The sequence below is a fragment of the Phyllostomus discolor genome, chromosome 13 (assembly GCF_004126475.2).
Source record: "Phyllostomus discolor isolate MPI-MPIP mPhyDis1 chromosome 13, mPhyDis1.pri.v3, whole genome shotgun sequence".
In the NCBI taxonomy this organism is placed as follows: Eukaryota; Metazoa; Chordata; class Mammalia; order Chiroptera; family Phyllostomidae; genus Phyllostomus; species Phyllostomus discolor.
Genome location: NC_040915.2, coordinates 3404408 through 3423540, shown reverse-complemented (window position 1 = coordinate 3423540; position 19133 = coordinate 3404408). Strand labels below are relative to the sequence as shown.

The 19133-nt window shown below is 50.6% G+C and overlaps 1 protein-coding gene across 4 annotated transcripts; it reads left to right on the top strand.

The window, feature by feature from the left end:
• Nucleotides 1-13971: 13971 nt before the first annotated feature.
• Nucleotides 13972-19084, top strand: MXD3 (MAX dimerization protein 3). Of its 4 annotated transcripts, none has more exons than XM_036014397.1 (7): nucleotides 13972-14178; nucleotides 14402-14482; nucleotides 14754-14859; nucleotides 15510-15539; nucleotides 15667-15781; nucleotides 18331-18514; nucleotides 18590-19084. In XM_036014397.1, the coding sequence occupies exons 2-7, from the start codon at nucleotides 14413-14415 to the stop codon at nucleotides 18700-18702; spliced, it is 618 nt and encodes a 205-aa protein (XP_035870290.1). In that variant the 5' UTR covers nucleotides 13972-14178; nucleotides 14402-14412; the 3' UTR covers nucleotides 18703-19084. The 4 variants fall into 4 exon arrangements, with proteins under 4 accessions (XP_035870290.1, XP_035870289.1, XP_035870291.1 ...); XM_036014396.1 differs by having other exon boundaries at nucleotides 13973-14174; XM_028528025.2 differs by lacking the exon at nucleotides 13972-14178 and having other exon boundaries at nucleotides 14311-14482.
• The last annotated feature ends 49 nt before the right edge of the window (nucleotides 19085-19133 follow it).

Below are 19133 nucleotides of genomic sequence, written 5' to 3'. Positions count from 1 at the left end.
AAGAAAAGACCTTGCTAAAACCAAATAATTTTATGGGTTAACTGAAATCATTTACAGGTAGTATCAATTTTTGTTTTGCTTTTAAGAACACATCAAGTAAGATGTTAACTAATTTCAAAGTAAAATACACCAAAAGTCCATAGCAACAAAAAAGTGACCATTCTCCCTTGGTCAAGGATCAATTATTTTCAACTTAAAAAAAATTATTTTTAGAGAGGGGAAGGATAGGGAGAAAGACAGGGAAACATCAAGTGTGGTGGCCTCTCACACACACACCCCTACTGGGGACCTGGCCCGCTGCAGCCCAGGCATGTGCCTTGACTGGGAATCAAACTGGCGACCCTTTGGTTTGCAGGCTAGCACTTAATACTCTAAGCCACACCTGGCCAGGGTGATTTTCAACTATTTTAGATCTTTCTTGTATTAGTTACTTTTGTGTTTCTAAATCATACACTTGTGTTGCTTTTGTCTTGATTTGTAAGTTTTCAGCATTATATATTTCCTTGTACGATACTTGAAGCTCTTTTACATCTTGCCTTCTCTCCAGCCTCAGAATATATCTGTTTTGAGCTAAGTAAATGATTATTAGCATTATGCAAATGTATCCTGCCTTCAGCCAGGTGCAGAGCCCCCTGACAGCACACTGCCTCATTTTTTAAAAAAAATATTTATTATTTATATTTTAGAGAGAGGGGAAAGGAGGGAGGGAGACATCCACTGGCTGCCTCTTGCATCCCACCCAAGACCAAACCTGCAATCGAGGCATGTGCCCTGACCAGAAATTGTACCAGCAACCTTTGCCCTGCAGGGGGATGCCCAACCACCTGAGCCACACCGGCCAGGGCACTGTGCCTCATTTTTAACTTGGGTTATTTCCCATATACAAATACTTAGTTATTTCTTTCATTCACTCTTTTTATGTTGTTTAACTATTGAACTTTATTTATTTTTTTAAAGATTTTATTTATTTATTTATTTATTTATTTTTAGGGAGGGAAGGGAGGGAGGAGGGGAGAGAGAGAGAGGGAAGGAGAGAGAGAGAGACATCAATGTGGGGTTGCTGGGGTTATGGCCTGCAACCCAGGAATGTACCCTGGCTGGGAATCAAACCTGGGACACTTTGGTTCCCAGCCCGCGCTCAATCCACTGAGCTATGCCAGCCAGGGCTCACTTTTTTTTTTTTAAGGGATACTTTTTAATTTTTTTTTATCTTCATCCAAGGACATGCTTATTGATTTTACAGGGGGGGAGGGAGGGAGAGAGGGAGAGAAACATCCATCCAACCTTCCAACCACCTGAGCCATGCCAGCCAGGGCCTCATTCCTTCTAACACTCCAAAGCCACGGAGTTGTCTCCACCCCCTTCCTTGGCCTCCCCTCCGTGTGGCCATCTGCCCTTTGTCTTCCTTTCTTTGTTGTACGTTGGAGCCACTTCTTTTGCACCTCACATCTCTGTCCAGGCAGGCCCTGCTGTCTTGCTCTACCAGAATCTACACTGAACCCTGGCGTGGCCTTGACTTCCCTTTTTCCTCCCAGCTCTGACATAACCACAAACAACGTTCATCCAGCATCTGCCTGAACCTGTTACACCTATTTGAGTAGCTCCCCGAACTTATTCCCAAACTTCCCAAGGAAAACAGCTTCATCTGCACAATCTCATTTATCAATCATATGTCAGTAAAGCTGGGGTGAGGACACTCCACTGTCATCTGAAATCGGGGACCACGGTCCTGTCTGCCTCCTGACTGAGGAGACGTGCAGAAACCTATTAAACGAAGTTTGATTTCTGCCCCAGACAGAGGACTTATTGTTAGCATTACTACAAATTATTGTTGTGATAATTCTTCCCATGGAGTAACATAGACTTTCCATATGTGTAAATTGTTTTCAGTCCCTCAAAAAAGTTCTCAGTTTTCTGTCTAAAAATTTCTGGGTATTTCTCATGACTTAATTCTAATTCTTATTGTATGGTTAACTAATCTAGTTTTTTAAATGTTTTCTGTTATATTTTCTAATTCCTCTTAAAAGTAGGGAAATTTTACATTGAGTAAGTCAGAATTGAATGACTTCCTTACTTTCTAATCAGAGCAAATATATCAGCAATTCTATCTATAATTTTTTAAAAATCCTCACCCAAGGACACATTTATTGGTTTTGGCGGGGGGGAAGCAGGGGGATGTATGTGGGGAGGGGGAGAGAAACATGGATGCAAGAGGGGGAGGGAAACATCAACTGAACCGATTGCCTCCCATACGCACCCTGCCTGGGGACCGAACCCTCAACCTAGGCATGTGCCCCAACAGGAAATCAAGCCCACGACCTTTTGGTGCCTGGGGACGACGTTCCAACAAACAGCCACACCATCCAGGGCTGTAAGATTTTAAAAAAAATTCATATCACCTGCAAACAACAAAAGATTTTATCTAAAAATAAAAAAAGAAAATACAAGTCTTGTATCTTCCCAACTGGGGAGCCACCAATTGTTTCCCTGATATATAATTACTACCTCCACCCTGCTATCAAAACACAGATTTCATCTGGGGTGGCTTTCTCCAGCTCTCAGTGGTTAGGGAGAAGCTAGTGTGAGGCATCAGTGGCAGTTCCAGAATATTCTTAAAGGGTGATTTAGCTCAGCCAAATCACCCTTCTGCCCCAACTTTCCTCTTTCCTAGGCTGTCCAGCTGATGTGTGGCAATTCAGCAGCCACCCCAGACCAAGTGGTAGTAGACTTTGGGACAAACACCCCATGGCTAAGGATGGCCTAGCAGAAAGGCAGACGGAGCTGCCAGCCTGTGCCATTCTACCAGCCCCGCAAGCCTGATGCTAAGCATTTCCTCTCCCGGGAGAAAAATAACCCCTGCTTGGTGAAGCCACTGGGCAGTCTTCTGTAACTGACTCATGAGAGACTTCAATTACTTAATGAAAAGACCATCTTCCCTAAATGCTGATTCTAGAGTCCAAATTAATTATGAGGTGTGGACCCTGAGCAAAAAGTTACCTAAAGGAGGGCTCCTGGAAGTCAACTGCGCTCAAAATTGCAACAAAACAAAACAAAACAAAAACAAAGCCAGCAACCATTTCTGCACACGGCTCTCTCACTCACGCAAACTGCACTTTACGGAGAAACCTGCGCCGAACCGCCCGCCTGCACTCCGTTCCTGCCACTGGAGCCCGCTCTTCCAAAGCAGTCTCTGCACTCCTGCTCCAGCCCTGGGACTGAAGCTTTCCCCATCCAGTGGGAGCCGTGCAGCTACGTCCTCATCAGCTTCTTCACAGGTCAATCGGGAGGGACGGTACCTTTTGGGCCAATCAAACCGCAAAGATCTGGAGTCCTCATTTGCATTAGGATGGGCTAGCCAAAGACCAGGGGTGGGGACTTCTGCTCATACATATAAGTCAGCTTTGCAATGGCTCTGGGGACACATTTTCCTTTACACCAAAGACAAGGTTGCCTTTCCCCAGCTGAAGCTGAAACACTGAAGATGTCTCACAGGAGCCCCATGGAGGATACCAGCGCAGAGCAGGGCAAGGGGCAGAGCAGAGCTGCCTAGCTGAAGACAGCCTGGCCCCAGGGACCCCTCAGCCGTGCTGTTTTCCCAGTTGAGCTGTTTTGCACTGAATACAGTTTCCTTCTTCACCACACTGTTGGCACTGAACTGGCACCAAGGACCAGCCACTCACAGAAGTAATTGACATTCACCCGAGAATGTGCGGGGAACACAATTCTTCACTCAGAAAGTTTCAAGCCCTCTCTGAAAGTAGAAAAGGAGTGCTGATTTTCATGGAAAGTAGAAGTCTGCTGTTCTCTCTAGGGCCCCTGGATTCTCCCCTAAACCCCAGAGCAGGTTACTCAGCTGCACTCATCCTGGCTTCAAGGCGCCTGGGGAGGCGGGGCCCATCCCACAGGTCAACGTGGCATTTTCCTGAAGGGTTGTGATGCTCTGCCCTTGACTTGCCCCCGCCACCCTGACCCTGCATGTTTAGGGCCCAGCTGATTTTGGTCTGTCCCAGGATCTGCTCACTATTTGTAGAGCAAATTCCATGCCACCTCCCCAGACCACAGAAATGAAAAAGTGTCTTGCCCTGGCTGGTATGGCTCAGTGCACTGAGCGCCGGCCAGGCCAGCAAACAGAAGGGTCACCGGTTCCATTCCCAGTCAGGGCACATGCCGAGGTCGTGGGCCAGGTGCCTGGTTGGGGTCGAGGAGGAGGCGACCAATCGATGTTTCTCTCCCTCTCTTTCTCTCTTCTTATTCCTCTCTCTAAAAGTAAATAAAACATTCAAAACAAAACAAAACAGTGTCTTGTTTTAGTTCTCCTTTTCTTGAGTGCTATCCAGTGGAGTCACTTCCCATTTATTCTCCTGGGCTTTGTGCTTAACCTCTGAACAGGCTCATCCTGTGGGTTTTGGGGTTTGGTTTGGTTTCTTTTTTTTTTTTTAAATATGTGCACAAGTTTTAGAAATTTCTCTCAGAATTGTAAGGGCCAGCTATATGATTTCTAGGACTCCCTCCATGCTCTGGGGCGGGACGGCTCGCTGTGTGGGTGTGTAATGCACTCCCTGGGTATCTGGAGAGAGCCGAGCCTCCACCACGTCTGGTCCCTGCTGCTCTCAGCATCGGGTTCCATAGCTCCGCTCGGGCACTGGGGTTGTACCCAGCTGGTTACAACAGAGTTTGTCCTTGTACTATTATTTATTAATTACTGTGTTATTTAGTAATCACCAACGACTGTAAACCCACTTTTGCCCCACCCTGTAATTAGTCTTCAAAGGTGGAGCTTGATGTGTCTGTTAGATCAGCCTTATTTTTTAAAAATATATTTTATGGATTATGCTATTACAGTTGTCCCATTTTTGTCTCCCCTTTATTCCCTTCCTTCCTGTACCGCCCCCCACCCCCAGCACAGATGTCATGGCCTCGCCTGCTCAGGCACCTCTGTTTGTCTGAGATGAAGCCGCACGTGCACACGAGCTCTGCTGGACGCAGAGACGCAGAGCCCCGTTCTCTGGGGTGGGAGCTCCTGGGGGAGGCTAGGTGGGGCAGGGAGGCAGCTACGAGGGTCTGGGCTAAAGGATCGAAAGGCGTCCACTGAGCAGCAAGCCCCAAACACCGGGGCTCGGCACCACTGTCCTCCACAGAGGTGACAGTGGTCAGCACGTGGACACCAGGAGGGGTGGCATCCCGATGATGTCCCCTGTGGAAGATGGACCCAGTGATCTCAGCCTGGAAGAAAAGGGCCAGAGACCCTTCCTCCTGGTGGCTTTGGGGACCATCTTAGGGTTCCAACACCAGGGGCTGCTGTTCTGGCTGCCACCACCACGGAGGTGTGAGGCCACCGGAGGGTTTCTGGGACTCGTGCTCCCTGTCCACCCTGGAAGGAAAAGAGAGAGGGCATCCCCTCTGATGTCTCCCTCAGCAGAATGAACACTCTCCCACAAGGACACATGGACTGCTGGAGGAGGCATGCATGTGGGAACAGAAATGGGGTCTCATTGCCAAGAGGGAAGGGAAGAAGCAGGCGTGGCCCTGAGTGGCCGGATACACTCAGGGAAGCGGTCTGACACTCCCTGTCCCCCGCTGGAGGTACTTACTGTCTCCCCTAAACGTATTCACCCAAAGGGCAACTCAAAGACTCACCCAGACACTACAGTAGCCATAGTCGTAAGGTTTAGGGGGTATCTGGGGAACACACAGCTCTCACCACTGGCTCCAAGTGTCCTTGATCCTGGCCAGATACCCACCACACCCATTCCCAGAGGTGGAGAGGACCTGGTGACTGCGGGAACAAACTGGGAATGAAGGGAGTGGCCTCCCCCTGATAAAGGGCACCGCTCCAAACCCCAGAACTTCAAATCGTGCTTAACAGTGAAAGGCGGAATGCCTTCCTAAGATCAGAAACAGGCCAGGATGCCTACTTGCACCACTCCTGTCCAAAGCACACCTGAAGCTTTTCCAGCAGAACAGGGGAAAAAAAAGGAAAGGAAAAAAACGAAAGGCACACACATTGGAAAGGAAGAAGTACACCAAACGTATGCCTGTGTGTGATCCAGTGTTTGCAGCCCTATACATTTACCCAGAGAAATAAAAACCAGAGTCAACAGCCTGGACAACAAGGCTGCCCATCAACAGGCAATCGCATAAACACGTCATGGTAAATCCCCGCAGCGAGGTCGCAGCTACAGGAAGGAACAAAGCACTAATACACACAACTGCATAGATGAACCTCAAAAATGGTATTCTGAATGACGATGGCCTTACACAAGAAAGTTGTGCTGTATCATTTATAAAACATTCTAAAGCAGGCAAGACTAGTCTGTTGTGGAAAACCCCCACAGTGGTGAGGAGGGGGTGGTGGGGATTCAGAGGGAACCTCAAAGTAACGGACATAGTTTCTATATGGGTAGGGGTTTGGCTGGCACAGGGTCTGCATTTGTCAGAGCTCCTTGAATGCACATCTGGGTTAATGCATTTAGTTGCATGTAAATTTTAAGTTAAAAGGAAGTAAAGAACTCTTGACATATGTTGAACCCTTGTTCTACATGCCAAAGAATTTAGACAGAAGTATAGTTTTGCTACAACTTATTTTGAAATGCATTTAAAAATCAAGAACACGATGATGTCAGCACATGCCGCTGGCCTGGAGGGAAGGAATGTGGCGGGCGGAAAACTAGGAAAGAAAAGAGCTGTGATCCCTTCCACCGAAAACGTACTTTCTTCTAAGGAACTGCAGTTGTGTGGATGTGTATGGACTGTTTACACTGGGACGAGTTACTCCAGCATTTTTACCACATGTTCCGAGTCAGTCGGGCTCATCAGTCCTTTCAGCAGAACTTGCCTTAGGAACTTAACCTTTTGTGGCTCAGGTGTGCCAAGACAAAAAAGTTGGCCCAAGTGAAAGAACAAATCAAAGCTGCAGAAAAAATACAAATAAGTGACGAAGACATAGACAAACTATCAGATGCACAGTTCAAAACACTGGTAATCAGGATGCTCACAGAATTGGTTGAATATGGTCCCAAATTAGATGAAAAAATGAAGGCTATGCTGAATGAAATAAAGGAAAATGTATTTTAAAATATTTTATTTATTTCTTTTTAGGGAGAGGGGAAGGGAGGCAGATAGAGAGGGAGAGAAGCATCAATGTGTGGTTGCCTCTCACGCACCCCACCACCACCAGGGGCCTGACCCAGGCATGTGCCCTGACTGGGAATTGAATCGGTGACCCTTGGGTTTGCAGGCCACTCAGTGCACGGAACCAGAGCAACCAGGGCCGATTGTGTTTCTATACACCAGTAACAAATAATTGGAAGATGAAAATTAACAAATACCATTTTTTAATAATACCCATCAAACATGATATGTTCAAGTATAAATCTAACAAAATATGCGCAGGGTCTATATGCCAAAAACTCAACAAACTAATGAAAGAAATATAAGAAGACCTAAATAAGTGGAGAGATACACCATGCATGTTCAGGAACTGGAAAATTAATATTGTTAAGATTTCAGACTTCTGGCCAAGATGGAGCCATAGGTAGACACACTGTGCCTCCTTGCACAACCAATATAAGGACACAAATTTAAGAACAAAAGATAACCAGAACTGACAGAGAATCGAACTGTATGGAAGTCCGACAACCAAGGAATTAAAGAAGAAATACTCACCCAGATCCGCAGGAGGAGCGGAGTTGGGCAGCCAGAGAGGACTCGCGGCAAGGCGGTGGCTGGAGGACCGGGTCCCGCATTCACGTGTGGATATACTGGGAGGAACAACTGGGGAGTAAGATAGAACATACAGCCCAGAGCCCCAGTGGGGAAATAAAGCCTCAAATCTCAGACTGAAAACACTTGTGGGGGTTGAGGCAGCAGGAGAAACTCCCAGCCTCACAGGAGATTCAGCTGGAGAGACCCACAGGGTCCCAGGATGTACACAAACCCACCCACCTGGGAATCAGTGCCAGAAGGGCCCATGTTGCTTGTGGGAAGTGGGGGAAGTGACTGAAAACTGGCAGAGAGCAGAGCAAGTGACACTGTTCCCTCTTGGACCCTCCCCCACATACAGCGTCACAATGCAGTACGTGGGTTGCCCCGCGCTGGTGAACACCTAAGGCTCCGCCCCTTATACATAACAGGTATGCCGAGACGAAAAAAAAAATGACTCAAATGAAAGAACAGATCAAAGCTCCAGAAAAAATACAACTAAGAGAGGAAGAGATAGTCAACCTATCAGACACACAGTTCAAAACACTGGTGATCAGGATGCTCTAGGAACTCACTGGGTACTTCAACAGCACAAAAAAGACCCAGGCAGCAATGAAGGTCACATTATGTGAAATAAAGAAAAATCTACAGGGAACCAACAGTGACGGGAAGGAAACTGGGACTCAAATCAACACTGTAGACCAGAAGGAAAAAAGAACATTCAACCAGAAAAGAATCAAGAAACAAGAATTCAAAAAAAATGAGGAGATGTTTAGGAACCTCCAGGACATCTTTAAACATTCCAACATCCGAATCACAGGAATGCCAGAAGGAGAAGAGGAAGACCAAGAAATTGAAAACTTATCTGAACAAATAATGAAGGAGAACTTCCCCATCTGGCAAGGGGAATAGACTTCCAGGAAGTCCAGGAATCTCAGATTCCCAAAGAAGTTGGACTCAAGGAGGAACACACCAAGGCACGTCATAATTACATTAGCTAAGATGAAAGATAAGGAGAGAATCTTAAAAGCAGCCAGAGAAAAGAAGACAGTTACCTACAAAGGAGTGCCCATAAGACTGTCAGCTGATTTCTCAAAAGAGACCTTACAGGCACGAAGGGGCCGGAAAGAAGTATTCCAAGTCATGAAAGGAAGGGCCTACATCCAAGATTGCTCTGTCCAGCAAAGCTTTCATTTAGAATGGAAGGGCAGATTAAGTGCTTCCCAGATAAGGTCAAGTTAAAGGAGTTCATCATCACTCAGCCCTTATTTTATGAAATGTTAGAGGGATTTATATAAGAAAAAGAAGATAAAAACTATGAACAGTAAAATGACAACAAACTCACAATTATTAACAACCACACCTAAAACAAAAATGAAAAAAAATTAAGCAAACAACTAGAACAGGAATGGAATCACAGAAATGGAGATCATATGGAGGGTTATCAACCCCTGTTGGGGTTGGGGAGAGAGGGGGAAAAGATACAGAGAATAAGTAGCATAAATGGTAGGTAGAAAATAGACAGGGGGAAGTTCTGAACAGATTAGGAAATGGAGAAGCCAAAGAACTTATATGTACGACCCATGGACATGAACTAAAGGGGGGCGTGGAATATGGGTGGGAGGGGGTGTGCAGAGCAGAGGGAAATAAAGGGGGGAAATGGGACAACCGTAATAGCATAATCAATAAAATACACTTTAAAAAAATATTTCTGGCTGGCGTAGCTCAGTGGATTGAGCGCGGGCTGGGAACCAAAGTGTCCCAGGTTCGATTCCCAGCCAGGGTACATTCCTGGGTTGCAGGCCATAACCCCCAGCAACCGCACATTGATGTTTCTCTCTCTCTCTCTCTCTCCCTCTCTCTTTCTCTCTCTCCCTCCCTCCCTCTCTAAAAATAAATAAATAAATAAATAAATAAATAAATAAATAAAATATTTCATTCATGCCTCATTTATCTCTAGATTCAAAGCAATCGTAATTGTTATCCAGTCAGGTTATCTGCTTGTTTGCTTGCTTCTATATCCTAAAATTTATATGAAAACCCAAAATAATTTTGAAGAAAGGGAACAAATTTGGGGGCTTACAGGGCCTGATTTAAAGACGTAATTACTATAAAACTACAGCATTCAAGCCTTGGCTTGTGTGGCTCAATGGACTGAGTGCTGGCCTACAAATTAAAGGGTTGCAGGTTCAATTCCCAGTCAGGGCACATACCTGGGTTGCAGGCCAGGTCCCCAGCAGGGGGTGTGTGAGAGGCAACCTCACATTGATGTTTCCTTCCCCTGTCTCTAAAAATAAATAAATAAAATCTTCTAAAAAGAAACAACACTACAGTACACAAGAAAATATAGTCCTGACCAGTGTGACTCAGTTGTTTGGGCATCATCCCACAAAGCAAAAGGTCGAGGGTTTGATTCCCTCATTCTGTCAGGAGCGGCAGGTGTCCGTGGTGATACAGCCCGGGGGGGGGGGGGGGGGACGGGGGGGGGGTGCGGAGTGGTGGGGCTGGAGCTTCAGGCAACTGCCTGTGAGTGTCACCTAGTGGCAACTGCTGGAATTCGGGACCAGAGAATTTCCCTAGGAGAGACAATTACCAACCAGTTTGCTTTGGACTTTCACTGAGATTTCCCCTACGACTTAAGGACAGAAAAATCCGTGAAACCAGGGGAGGGCTGGGGAGGTGGGAAGGGGTGGGGAGAAAAAGCAGAAAACTGTATTTGAACAATAAAAAAAATTAAACAACAACAAAAACACCTTGAAACTTGAAATACCCACGATGCCTTGGGTGATGGAGAAACGCTGTCCGGGAGGACAGTGTCCAGAAGTGTCCATCACAAAATGGAAATGGCTTCTGCAGGAACCTGCCACCAGTGCAACGCCAGGAGGACCCGAGGGTCAGGGAGCTCCTTTGCCCTCCCCCCACCCCCTCACTGCCCGGGCAGTCCCAGCGAACGGCCCTCAGTGACAGAGAAAAGCTGCCCTGCTCCTGGTTGGAAGGCCACCACTTTGATGGCAGAGGTCAAAACCAATCAACTGGTAGGTGGTGGCCGGTGGCCTGGCCACATAGTCCGGCAGGGCACAGCAGAAAACTGGCCTACTGGGGAGATGCCCCGTGGGGATCACCGTGGGAATTTGAGGAGTGCTTCAAGCAGCCTCACGAGGAAATGCTGGGCCTCTCTGAGGTCATCTTGTTCATGCTGCTCTGTTTCCATGGCCCGCCCGCAGGCCTGCAGCCCCTGCTTTGTCTTGCGTAATGACACACTAATAGTTGGAGGAGCTCCTCCTCTTGTGGCTTGAGTTTTCCAAAAACAGCCCCTTACCAGTAAGTGCCTCTCCTGGGGAGATAAAGGAAGTGTGTACAAAAGCAATGGTTGTGTGCTCTGGCTGGTGTGGCTCAGTGGATGGAGTGTAGACCATGCATACCATGGGGTAATTGGTTCCATTCCAGGTCAGGGCACACGCCTGGGTTATGGGTCAGGCCCTCAATAGGGGTCACATGAGAGGCAACCTCACACTGATATTCTTCTCCCTTCCCCTATTTCTATAAGTAAAATATATTTTTTAAAGAAATTGATTGTTTATCAAAGACTTGCAGGAACTGGGTGACTGGACTCACACTGAGTAGAGTTGACAGGTTAAGAACAAAGAAGTTTCACAGTCTTGTCCCTCTGTCACCTCTTGTTCCTCTAGTTCCCCTTCCCCTGATGTGAAACAAGCCTGATATGGGCTTCTGTCCTATCTGTTTTTGTTTGTTTAAAGAGATTATTTATTTTTAAAGAGGGGGGGAGAAAGATGGTTTTTCAAATATTTTATTTATTTATTTTTAGAGAGAGGGGATGGGAAGGAGAAAGAGAGGGCGAGAAACATCGGTGTGTGGCTGCTTCTCACATGTCCCTCACTGGGGACCTGGCCCACAAGAATGTGCCCTGACTGGGAATCGAACCAGCAACCCTTTTGTTCACAGGTCGGCGTTCAAGCCAGTGTCACATCAGCCAGGGCAAGTGATGCTGATGCCTTTTATTTTAAGTCTGGTAGTTGTAATGTCTGCTTTCCCATTATCTTTGTAAACATTTGTTTGGAATACAATGCTGCTTTAGGCCCTGTGCAGGTCTGATTTCTCAATGTTAAAACTGGGTCTATCTTAGGTCCCTTTAGGATGGCACTCCCTTTTGATGTGACTCCATTTATGTTATTTTTTATAAGGGGTAGAATATATGGAAGAGTGAGTTGAATAGTATCCATCCTCAAAATCTCACGTCCATCCAGAACCCCAGAACATGACCACATTGGGAAACAAGGTCTTTACAGACGTAATTAGTTCCGTTAAAAAGAGCTCACACTGGGTGGTGAATGGCTCTTTTCTTGGCTGAGCTTGTCTATGATTTCTCGGGGAGTGACTCAGGGAGTGACTTTTCTTGGAAAAAACTGAGAACCGACTTCCATGTGTCGGGTGCTCACTCGGCACTATGTCTTTATCAAGAATGGTCCCTCCTCATTCACCACCCCCCCGCCCCACTGTTGATTCTCACACTCAGCCCCCCATTCTGGCAGCAGTGCCCCGCCTTGTAACACCTGCTTTCATCTTCCTGCCTCCCCCCTTAGACAGTCTCTGTGAGGCAGGACAGTAAGAGGCTAAGAAAACTTCTTGGTGAGTGGAATAAGGAAACTGGACCAGACAGCTAAACAAGCTGACCAAACAACTCAGAGACAGATGCAGGTCACCAGGGCGGAAAGCCCCGGGTGCCTAGCAATGGGCAAACTGGCTTGGGATCTCGCCCCCAGGGGAGGTCTTTCCTCCCCTGGCATAGGGCTGGTTCTGTGGTTTCGATCCCCTGACCTTTCCTTCCCAGAGATAACTTCTAGGCCTCAGTTGTGTTTCAGCTCCAGGCCCGGAAAAGCAGCAACACCAGGTGGGCAATGCCAGGACCAGCTGCAACGAACACAGACCTCTGCCCTGGTGCCAACCAGTCAGTGGAGACCATCTCTCTGAAAAGACATACCTGGAAGAACTGATGAACATTCTATTGCGATCCTTCCCTGAGACTTTCCCTAAACTCCCAGCCTTTAAAACTCTCAAGATGAAGACCCCAGCGCGAGGGCACTCCTGTGCCTCTCCTTTCCCTCTTCTTCCGCAACAGGCGTGCATCTCCTCAACTCTAAGGGACCCCGTGAGACTTGCAACCAGAGGAGCAATGGGCAGCTACAGCTTGCTTTGGGCTGACCCCCTGAACCTGTCCCCAGGACCCCTTTTCTCTGACATCCCAGTGAGCTGACAGCAGCCCCACCAGGCTCACTTCTTTCCTATAACGTTTCTGGAGAGCCAGGCAGCCCCACCTGAGTTCTTTCCTATTGCTGCTTCTATCTTAGGTCCTTCTTTGTTTCACTGTCCCCAGCTCTCATAAACATACTCTCAAAATCACCTGGACTCAAGCTGTGAAATCTTTCCTGTACAAAGTCAAGAACCCACACACTGCCAGCCCCCCTAGGCAGACCGGCTCTGGGGACAGGTCTTCTTCCCAGTAAAATTGTGCCCACAGGTGTGGCCACACCTGCTTCTACTGCTGCTGCCCCTCAACGTCACTGTAGCTACTCCTTGGGGGAGCTAGGATGTAACCAGGGGCTCTGGAGGCAGAAGAATCCCGCTTCTGGTGGTCCCTGGGGGCGAGGAAATCAGCAGCTCCTACCTCCTGGGCAGCTCATGGGCGTGGGCTCTGGTCCTGCAACAACGCTGTTGTTGCAGGGATTCCAGAGCTTACAGGAGGGAGGTCACTTCCACAGTCACAGAGCTGAGAAGCACTGGTGACAGGAGAGGAGCCCAACTCCAACAGCTTCAGGGCCCAGGACTCTCCAGCAGGCCAGTTTGCCTACTTCCCTCGGTACCCTGCTGACGTTTCCTAGCGACACTAGCTTCAGGGCAGGTAAGGAGGAGAAGCTCCCCCTTCGCCACAATAGGGAAGCCCAGCCGGGATCACGGGGGCTGACAGCCGGTGGACCTGGGCACAGGCTCCCGGACGCAGAGCGGGACCCCGGGCGCCTGCGCACTACGGCCGGTTCCCGCTCAGCCCCGCCCCCACCGCCCTGGTTTTCAAATTTGAAACCTGCTCCTTTTCCCGCCCGAAAGGGTAGACCAGCAGCGAGAGAGGGCGGAGCCGCGTGCAGCCAATAGTGCCTCAGAGGTTCCCCCGCCCCGCCCCAAAGGTGACGACAGCGAGCCGCAGGAGGCGACCCGCCAATGGGCAACGGCGCTCACCTTCCCTGCCCCCGCGGCGCCCACGTGCAGCTGCGAGTCCCGGGGCCTCCGGAGACTACAGGCCCCCGGAGCTCGGCTCTCTGTGTGGCGCCCTAGCTGTCCGCACGGGCTGGAAACTGAGGTCCAGAGGCACCTCCCTGCCATCGCGGGGTCGCTGACCAAAGCGAGCAAGATACACCAACCCTCAGACTGGGGTTTGCCCGAGGGCCGGACCTAGAGCTGATGTAGGTACAGACACCGCAGGGGTCCGAGGGGGCGGGCGGCTGGGGGGGCTGGGCTGCGATCTGGGGCGGGTTCTAGAGGGGCGGGGCCAAGAGCCGGGCCATCCTGTGGGCGGGGCATCCAGGGGGCGGGGCCGGGCGCCTGTGTTTGTGGCACCGTGTCAGTTACATTGTAACAAAAGTGGTGCTGCTGCTTCTGCGGCCCTCAACTCCGGCTCGCCCGCCGCCAGCTGTCGCCAACATGGAACCCGTGGCCAGCAACATCCAGGTCTTGCTGCAAGCAGCCGAGTTCCTGGAACGCCGCGAGAGAGGTGAGGCAAAACCCTTGGCTGGACTCCAGGCGACGACCTTGCTGACACAGGCCTCGGTTGGACTTTGCTCCCAACTTGCAGGATGCATACTTGGCTTTAAGGCAGCAGCCCCGTGGCACTCCCGTCTTCGACTGGAGAGGGGTCTGCAGTCGGGCTGGGAGGTGTTGGGAAAATGGCCCTGGCGCGAAAAGCCCCTCCCTGATCGTGCCGTGCCAGGGGCGCGCGCTCGGACCAACTCCATCCTGACGCGGACGGGGGCTGTCTCTGGCAGAGGCTGAGCACGGATACGCGTCCCTGTGCCCGCACAGAAGTCCGGGCCCGGGCCACAGGAAAAGGAAGCGATCCCCCCAAGCTCCTGGCGCGCTGGACAGTGGGCGGTGAGGAGGGCCAGGGGCAACAGGGAGCGGGGGATGGGCACTCTCCCTTTCAGACCCCTCCTCAGCCCACTTCCTCCTTGTTGCTTGCATCTTCTGGGCCAGGTACCCTACTCTGGAGACATTCAGACCCCTCTTGCCATCTCCCCATCCCCAAACACATATCCTCTCTTCATTCAGGCACTAGTCCTTGAGCACCCATCACAGTGCCAGCTCTGTGCCCCACTTCTGCCCACACTCCTGCGCTCCACACATCACACCACTGTTTCCTCTTCTCTGCTTGTCTCCACCCTTTACACACGCCATTCCCTCCAACTGGAGTGTGTCTCCCTCCACTACCCACTTTGGGTAACTTGTGTTTCTGGCTCTGCTCAACTGTCACCTCTGTTTAGGAAGCCCTTCCTGACTACTGGTAGGGGTCTTTGGGCTCCACAGCTCCCTAAACAGGCCTCTCACAGCATTTGCACCTCCCCCCAACCCACCCATGCATCTCTGCCTCCACCTGGCAATTCAGGGGCCTGAGGCACATGGTTGCCATACTGAGCTAGTTTGGAATAGAGATCCGTAGTGCATTTTGAGCCCCCGGGAGCCTGGGACTGAGGATGTGGGCACCAGCTGACGCCTGCTCACCCCATCCTCCCTGGCATTGGCAGGTCTGTGCACAACGAGCTGGAGAAGCGCAGGTGAGTCCCAGCCATGCCTGGACAGCACTGGGTCCAGGAACTGCCTCCCTCTGGCCTTTCCTCCCCTGTCAGCCCTCTGGCTAGCAAGGCTGGGCTGGCACTGCCCTCCAGACCCCTTCCCCTGCAGGAGGGCCCAGCTGAAGCGGTGCCTGGAGCAGCTGAAGCAGCAGATGCCCCTGGGGGCTGACTGTGCCCGCTACACCACACTGAGCCTTCTGCGCAGGGCCAGGATGCACATCCAGGTGAGGGGCTACCCTGCACCCTGGAGCCAGTTTGCCAGACACGTGAGAGGTGTAGGAGGGAGTTGCTGGGGGAAACCATGGAGAGAGGCCCACTGTACTTTTAGTTTCCAAATTTATTAAATGGGAAGAGAAGCAAAAAAATAACTCAAGAATTGTTCTGATGCTCAAGCTTCAGCATTTGTCCAGTACGTGTTCAGTGTTGTTATTACAGCCATTGCTTCTATTCCAGCTGTGAGGCTCTGGGCCAGGCAGTTGGCTTCTCTGGACTTCCTTTCCTCCTCCGTATGGGGGGCGTGCCTGCTGAAGATAATGTGATGGATCATGTGAAAGGGCCCCTAAGACTGTGGAGGGCTGGTCCTCGATCTTCCTCTCTCCCATCCTTCAAGTCCTCCTGTTCTGAGCAGTCTGTCATGAAGCCTCCTTGGGAGGCAGCTCTAGAGGCCAGGACAGGGAAAGGACTGAGAGGATGGCCATCACCTTATTCTCAAGGCCCTCGTTGCTGCCCCCTGGTGGACATGACTGGGGTGTGCTAACTCAAAGCCTCAGGCATCCCCAGAGATCTTTCCTGCCCTCCTGGTTCTTCTGACAAAGAAATGGAGGTGCAGTGGGGCATCTGAGAGGCAGAGGCAGAATCCAGGCCCAGGTGCCCTGAGTTGCAGGCTTTCCTTCAACAAGTATATTGGGTTGGCCAAAAAGTCTGTTTAATTTTTTTCTGTAAAATAAAAGACATACTTTTCATCTTCACCAATAACTTTATTGATTTGGATCTTTTGAGTATGTTGGCAATCTCCTGTGTCATACAACGTTGATTGTTCTCAGTTAGTGTCTTAATTTGATCACTGTCAACTTCAACTGCAGTACCCGACTGTGGAGCATTGTCCACCGCAAAATCTGCAGCCTGAAACTTCACAAACCACTTTTGACACATTTGATCAGTCACAGCACATTCTTCATACACTGCACAAATATTTTTTTCATTTCAACTGGGTTTTTACCTTTCTAGAAATAGTAAAACATAATATGTCAAAAATGTTGCATATTTTCTTTCATCTTCAATATTAAAATGGCTACACAAAAAGTCACCAATTTGGTAAGTTTTTTTTTTTTGTAGTGCATACTGATATGACAGCTGTCACAATACAATCTAACAAAATTGTTTCGAAAGGAGTTAAGGAAAACTAAGTGCTACTAAAGCCACTGTATGGAAAAAAAGCAAACAGACTTTTTGGCCAACCCGATATTTACCGAGCCTCCGCTCTGCTGGGCTACTCTTGGCACAGGGCTGTGTCAGACACAGGTGGGTGTGCCATGTGGCGAATGAGTCACAGTGTAGACACTGTCCACACTGTGCCACAGGTGCCTGCATTCCCCTCATGGTGGCTCAGTAACACTCTAGCTGGACAGGAGGCCCTGGTTTCCTGCCTGGAGCCTACCTAGCCTGGTTCTTAGAGGGACAGTGGGCGGGAGGGGATCGCTCCTTCCTTAAAGCCCCACCCACCCCCTCCTGGACTCCCTGCTTCCTGTTTTGCCTCATCCAGGCTGTCCTCGGCCTTCCTTGCCTTAGGACGTTCTTTGTAGCAGGCGGTAGATCTCTTTAGGTCTGTCTCCTGCTGGAAGACCTTCCATGGGTCGTGACAGAACCGTCTCAGTCCATTAATGAAGTCAAGGCCTTCCACATCTCAAGCCTTGCCACTGGCCTGCGTTTTTAGTCTCACCTCTTCCCCATTCCCCACCAAAAAGCCGAATTTTTGTTGCTCTTCCTGGTCTCCCTCTGCTTGGCTGCTTCTCCTCCCCCCTCTTCGCCTAGGCAGCTGTCACTCATCCCTCTATACCCAGTCCCAATGGCCCCTCCCCGAGCTCCCCTTCTTGTGGACTGCAGGCTCCTGCCCACCCAGGGCTCTGGTGGGACTGCCCTTGGCCTTCCAGTCCGTAGTGTGCGGGGCTGGCAGAGCTCTGGTGGAGGTGGGGGGAGCAGATTAACGCTGAAGAAAGCTTGGGGTTCCTAGGAGGGTCTTGACCAAGAGTTACAAACTGGTAGCCTTTGTTTAGTCTCTAGTTTTCTAAAAATTAAGTTAGTTGGCAGCACTTAAGAGGCCACATAACATGAAGAATGTGACTTTCCAGCTCTCAAAGAAGCTGAGTAATCTGGCTACACTTGGTTGGGCCTCTTCCCACACCGCAGCGATCGGCTGGGACCCCGAGGCGGCTGCCTCCTTCACCTGGAGTCCATACTGGCCCCCCCACCCCCTCCCTATTGCGTGGTACACTGGGCACTCCTGCCCATCACCTGACTAACCACTGAACGTCTTTGAGATTGTGCTGTCCGCCCTCCCCACCCAGCTAGACAGAATGCACAGGCCATTTACATGGCAGTGCAGGGCCTGAGTTCCTGGGGGATGTGGAGGAAGCCTGTGGAGCCCGGGCTTAGTGAGCCCCATGAGGAGCAGGCAGGCTGTCACGGAGGAGCCGTGGCGCTGAGGAGCTGTGCTGGGGTGGTGCCCGGGCCCCTGGGCAGCTGACTCCACCCTTTGCTCCCTCGGGCTCTGCAGAAGCTGGAGGAGCAGGAGCAGCGGGCCCGGCGGCTCAAGGAGAAGCTGCGCAGTGAGCAGCAGAGCCTGCAGCGGCAGCTGGCGAGGCTCCGGGGGCCGGCGGGGGCGGGCGAGCGGGAGCGGCTGCGCGCAGACAGCCTGGATTCCTCGGGCCTTGCCTCGGAGCGCTCCGACTCGGACCAAGGTGAGTGCCCTGAAGCAGAAGGGGGATGGGCAGGGCGGTGGGCCAGGTCTCCTGACTGGACCCGTCCCTGTGCAGAGGAACTGGAAGTGGACGTGGAGAGCCTGGTGTTCGGGGGTGAGGCCGAGCTGCTTCGGGGCTTCAGTGCGGGCCAGGAGCACAGCTACTCGCACAGCCGCGCCTGGCTATGACCCTCGCTGCCCCAGAGCACGCCTTTCCCTCAGACCCCCTTCCTCCGCTCTGCGGGACAGGAGCCCTTCCCAAGCCTCCAGGGCTGCCCAGAGTCACCTCCTGTTGGAATGAACTAAAAGGACCTTGGCATGGGAACAGGTGCTCCCCCTGCCTGGCCACTGGCTGCGGGAGCCCCTCCTAGGGGCCACCCAGGGGCCGCAGTGCAGGCGCCTGGGCCTGGACTGCCTTTCCAGGCATTTTTTTGTGTAGCATTTGGCTCTACTGTCCCCATGGGGGCAGGAAGCCTCTCGGCCCTCCCCCCCCATTCCTTCCTAGACAAGGCCACCTGGCCCTTATCCCACAGATACTGTACAGTATTTTCATTAAAAGGTTCTTTCTTAATTTCCTGTCCATGGTCTTGCCTGATGAAAATGGGGAAACTCCCAGCCAC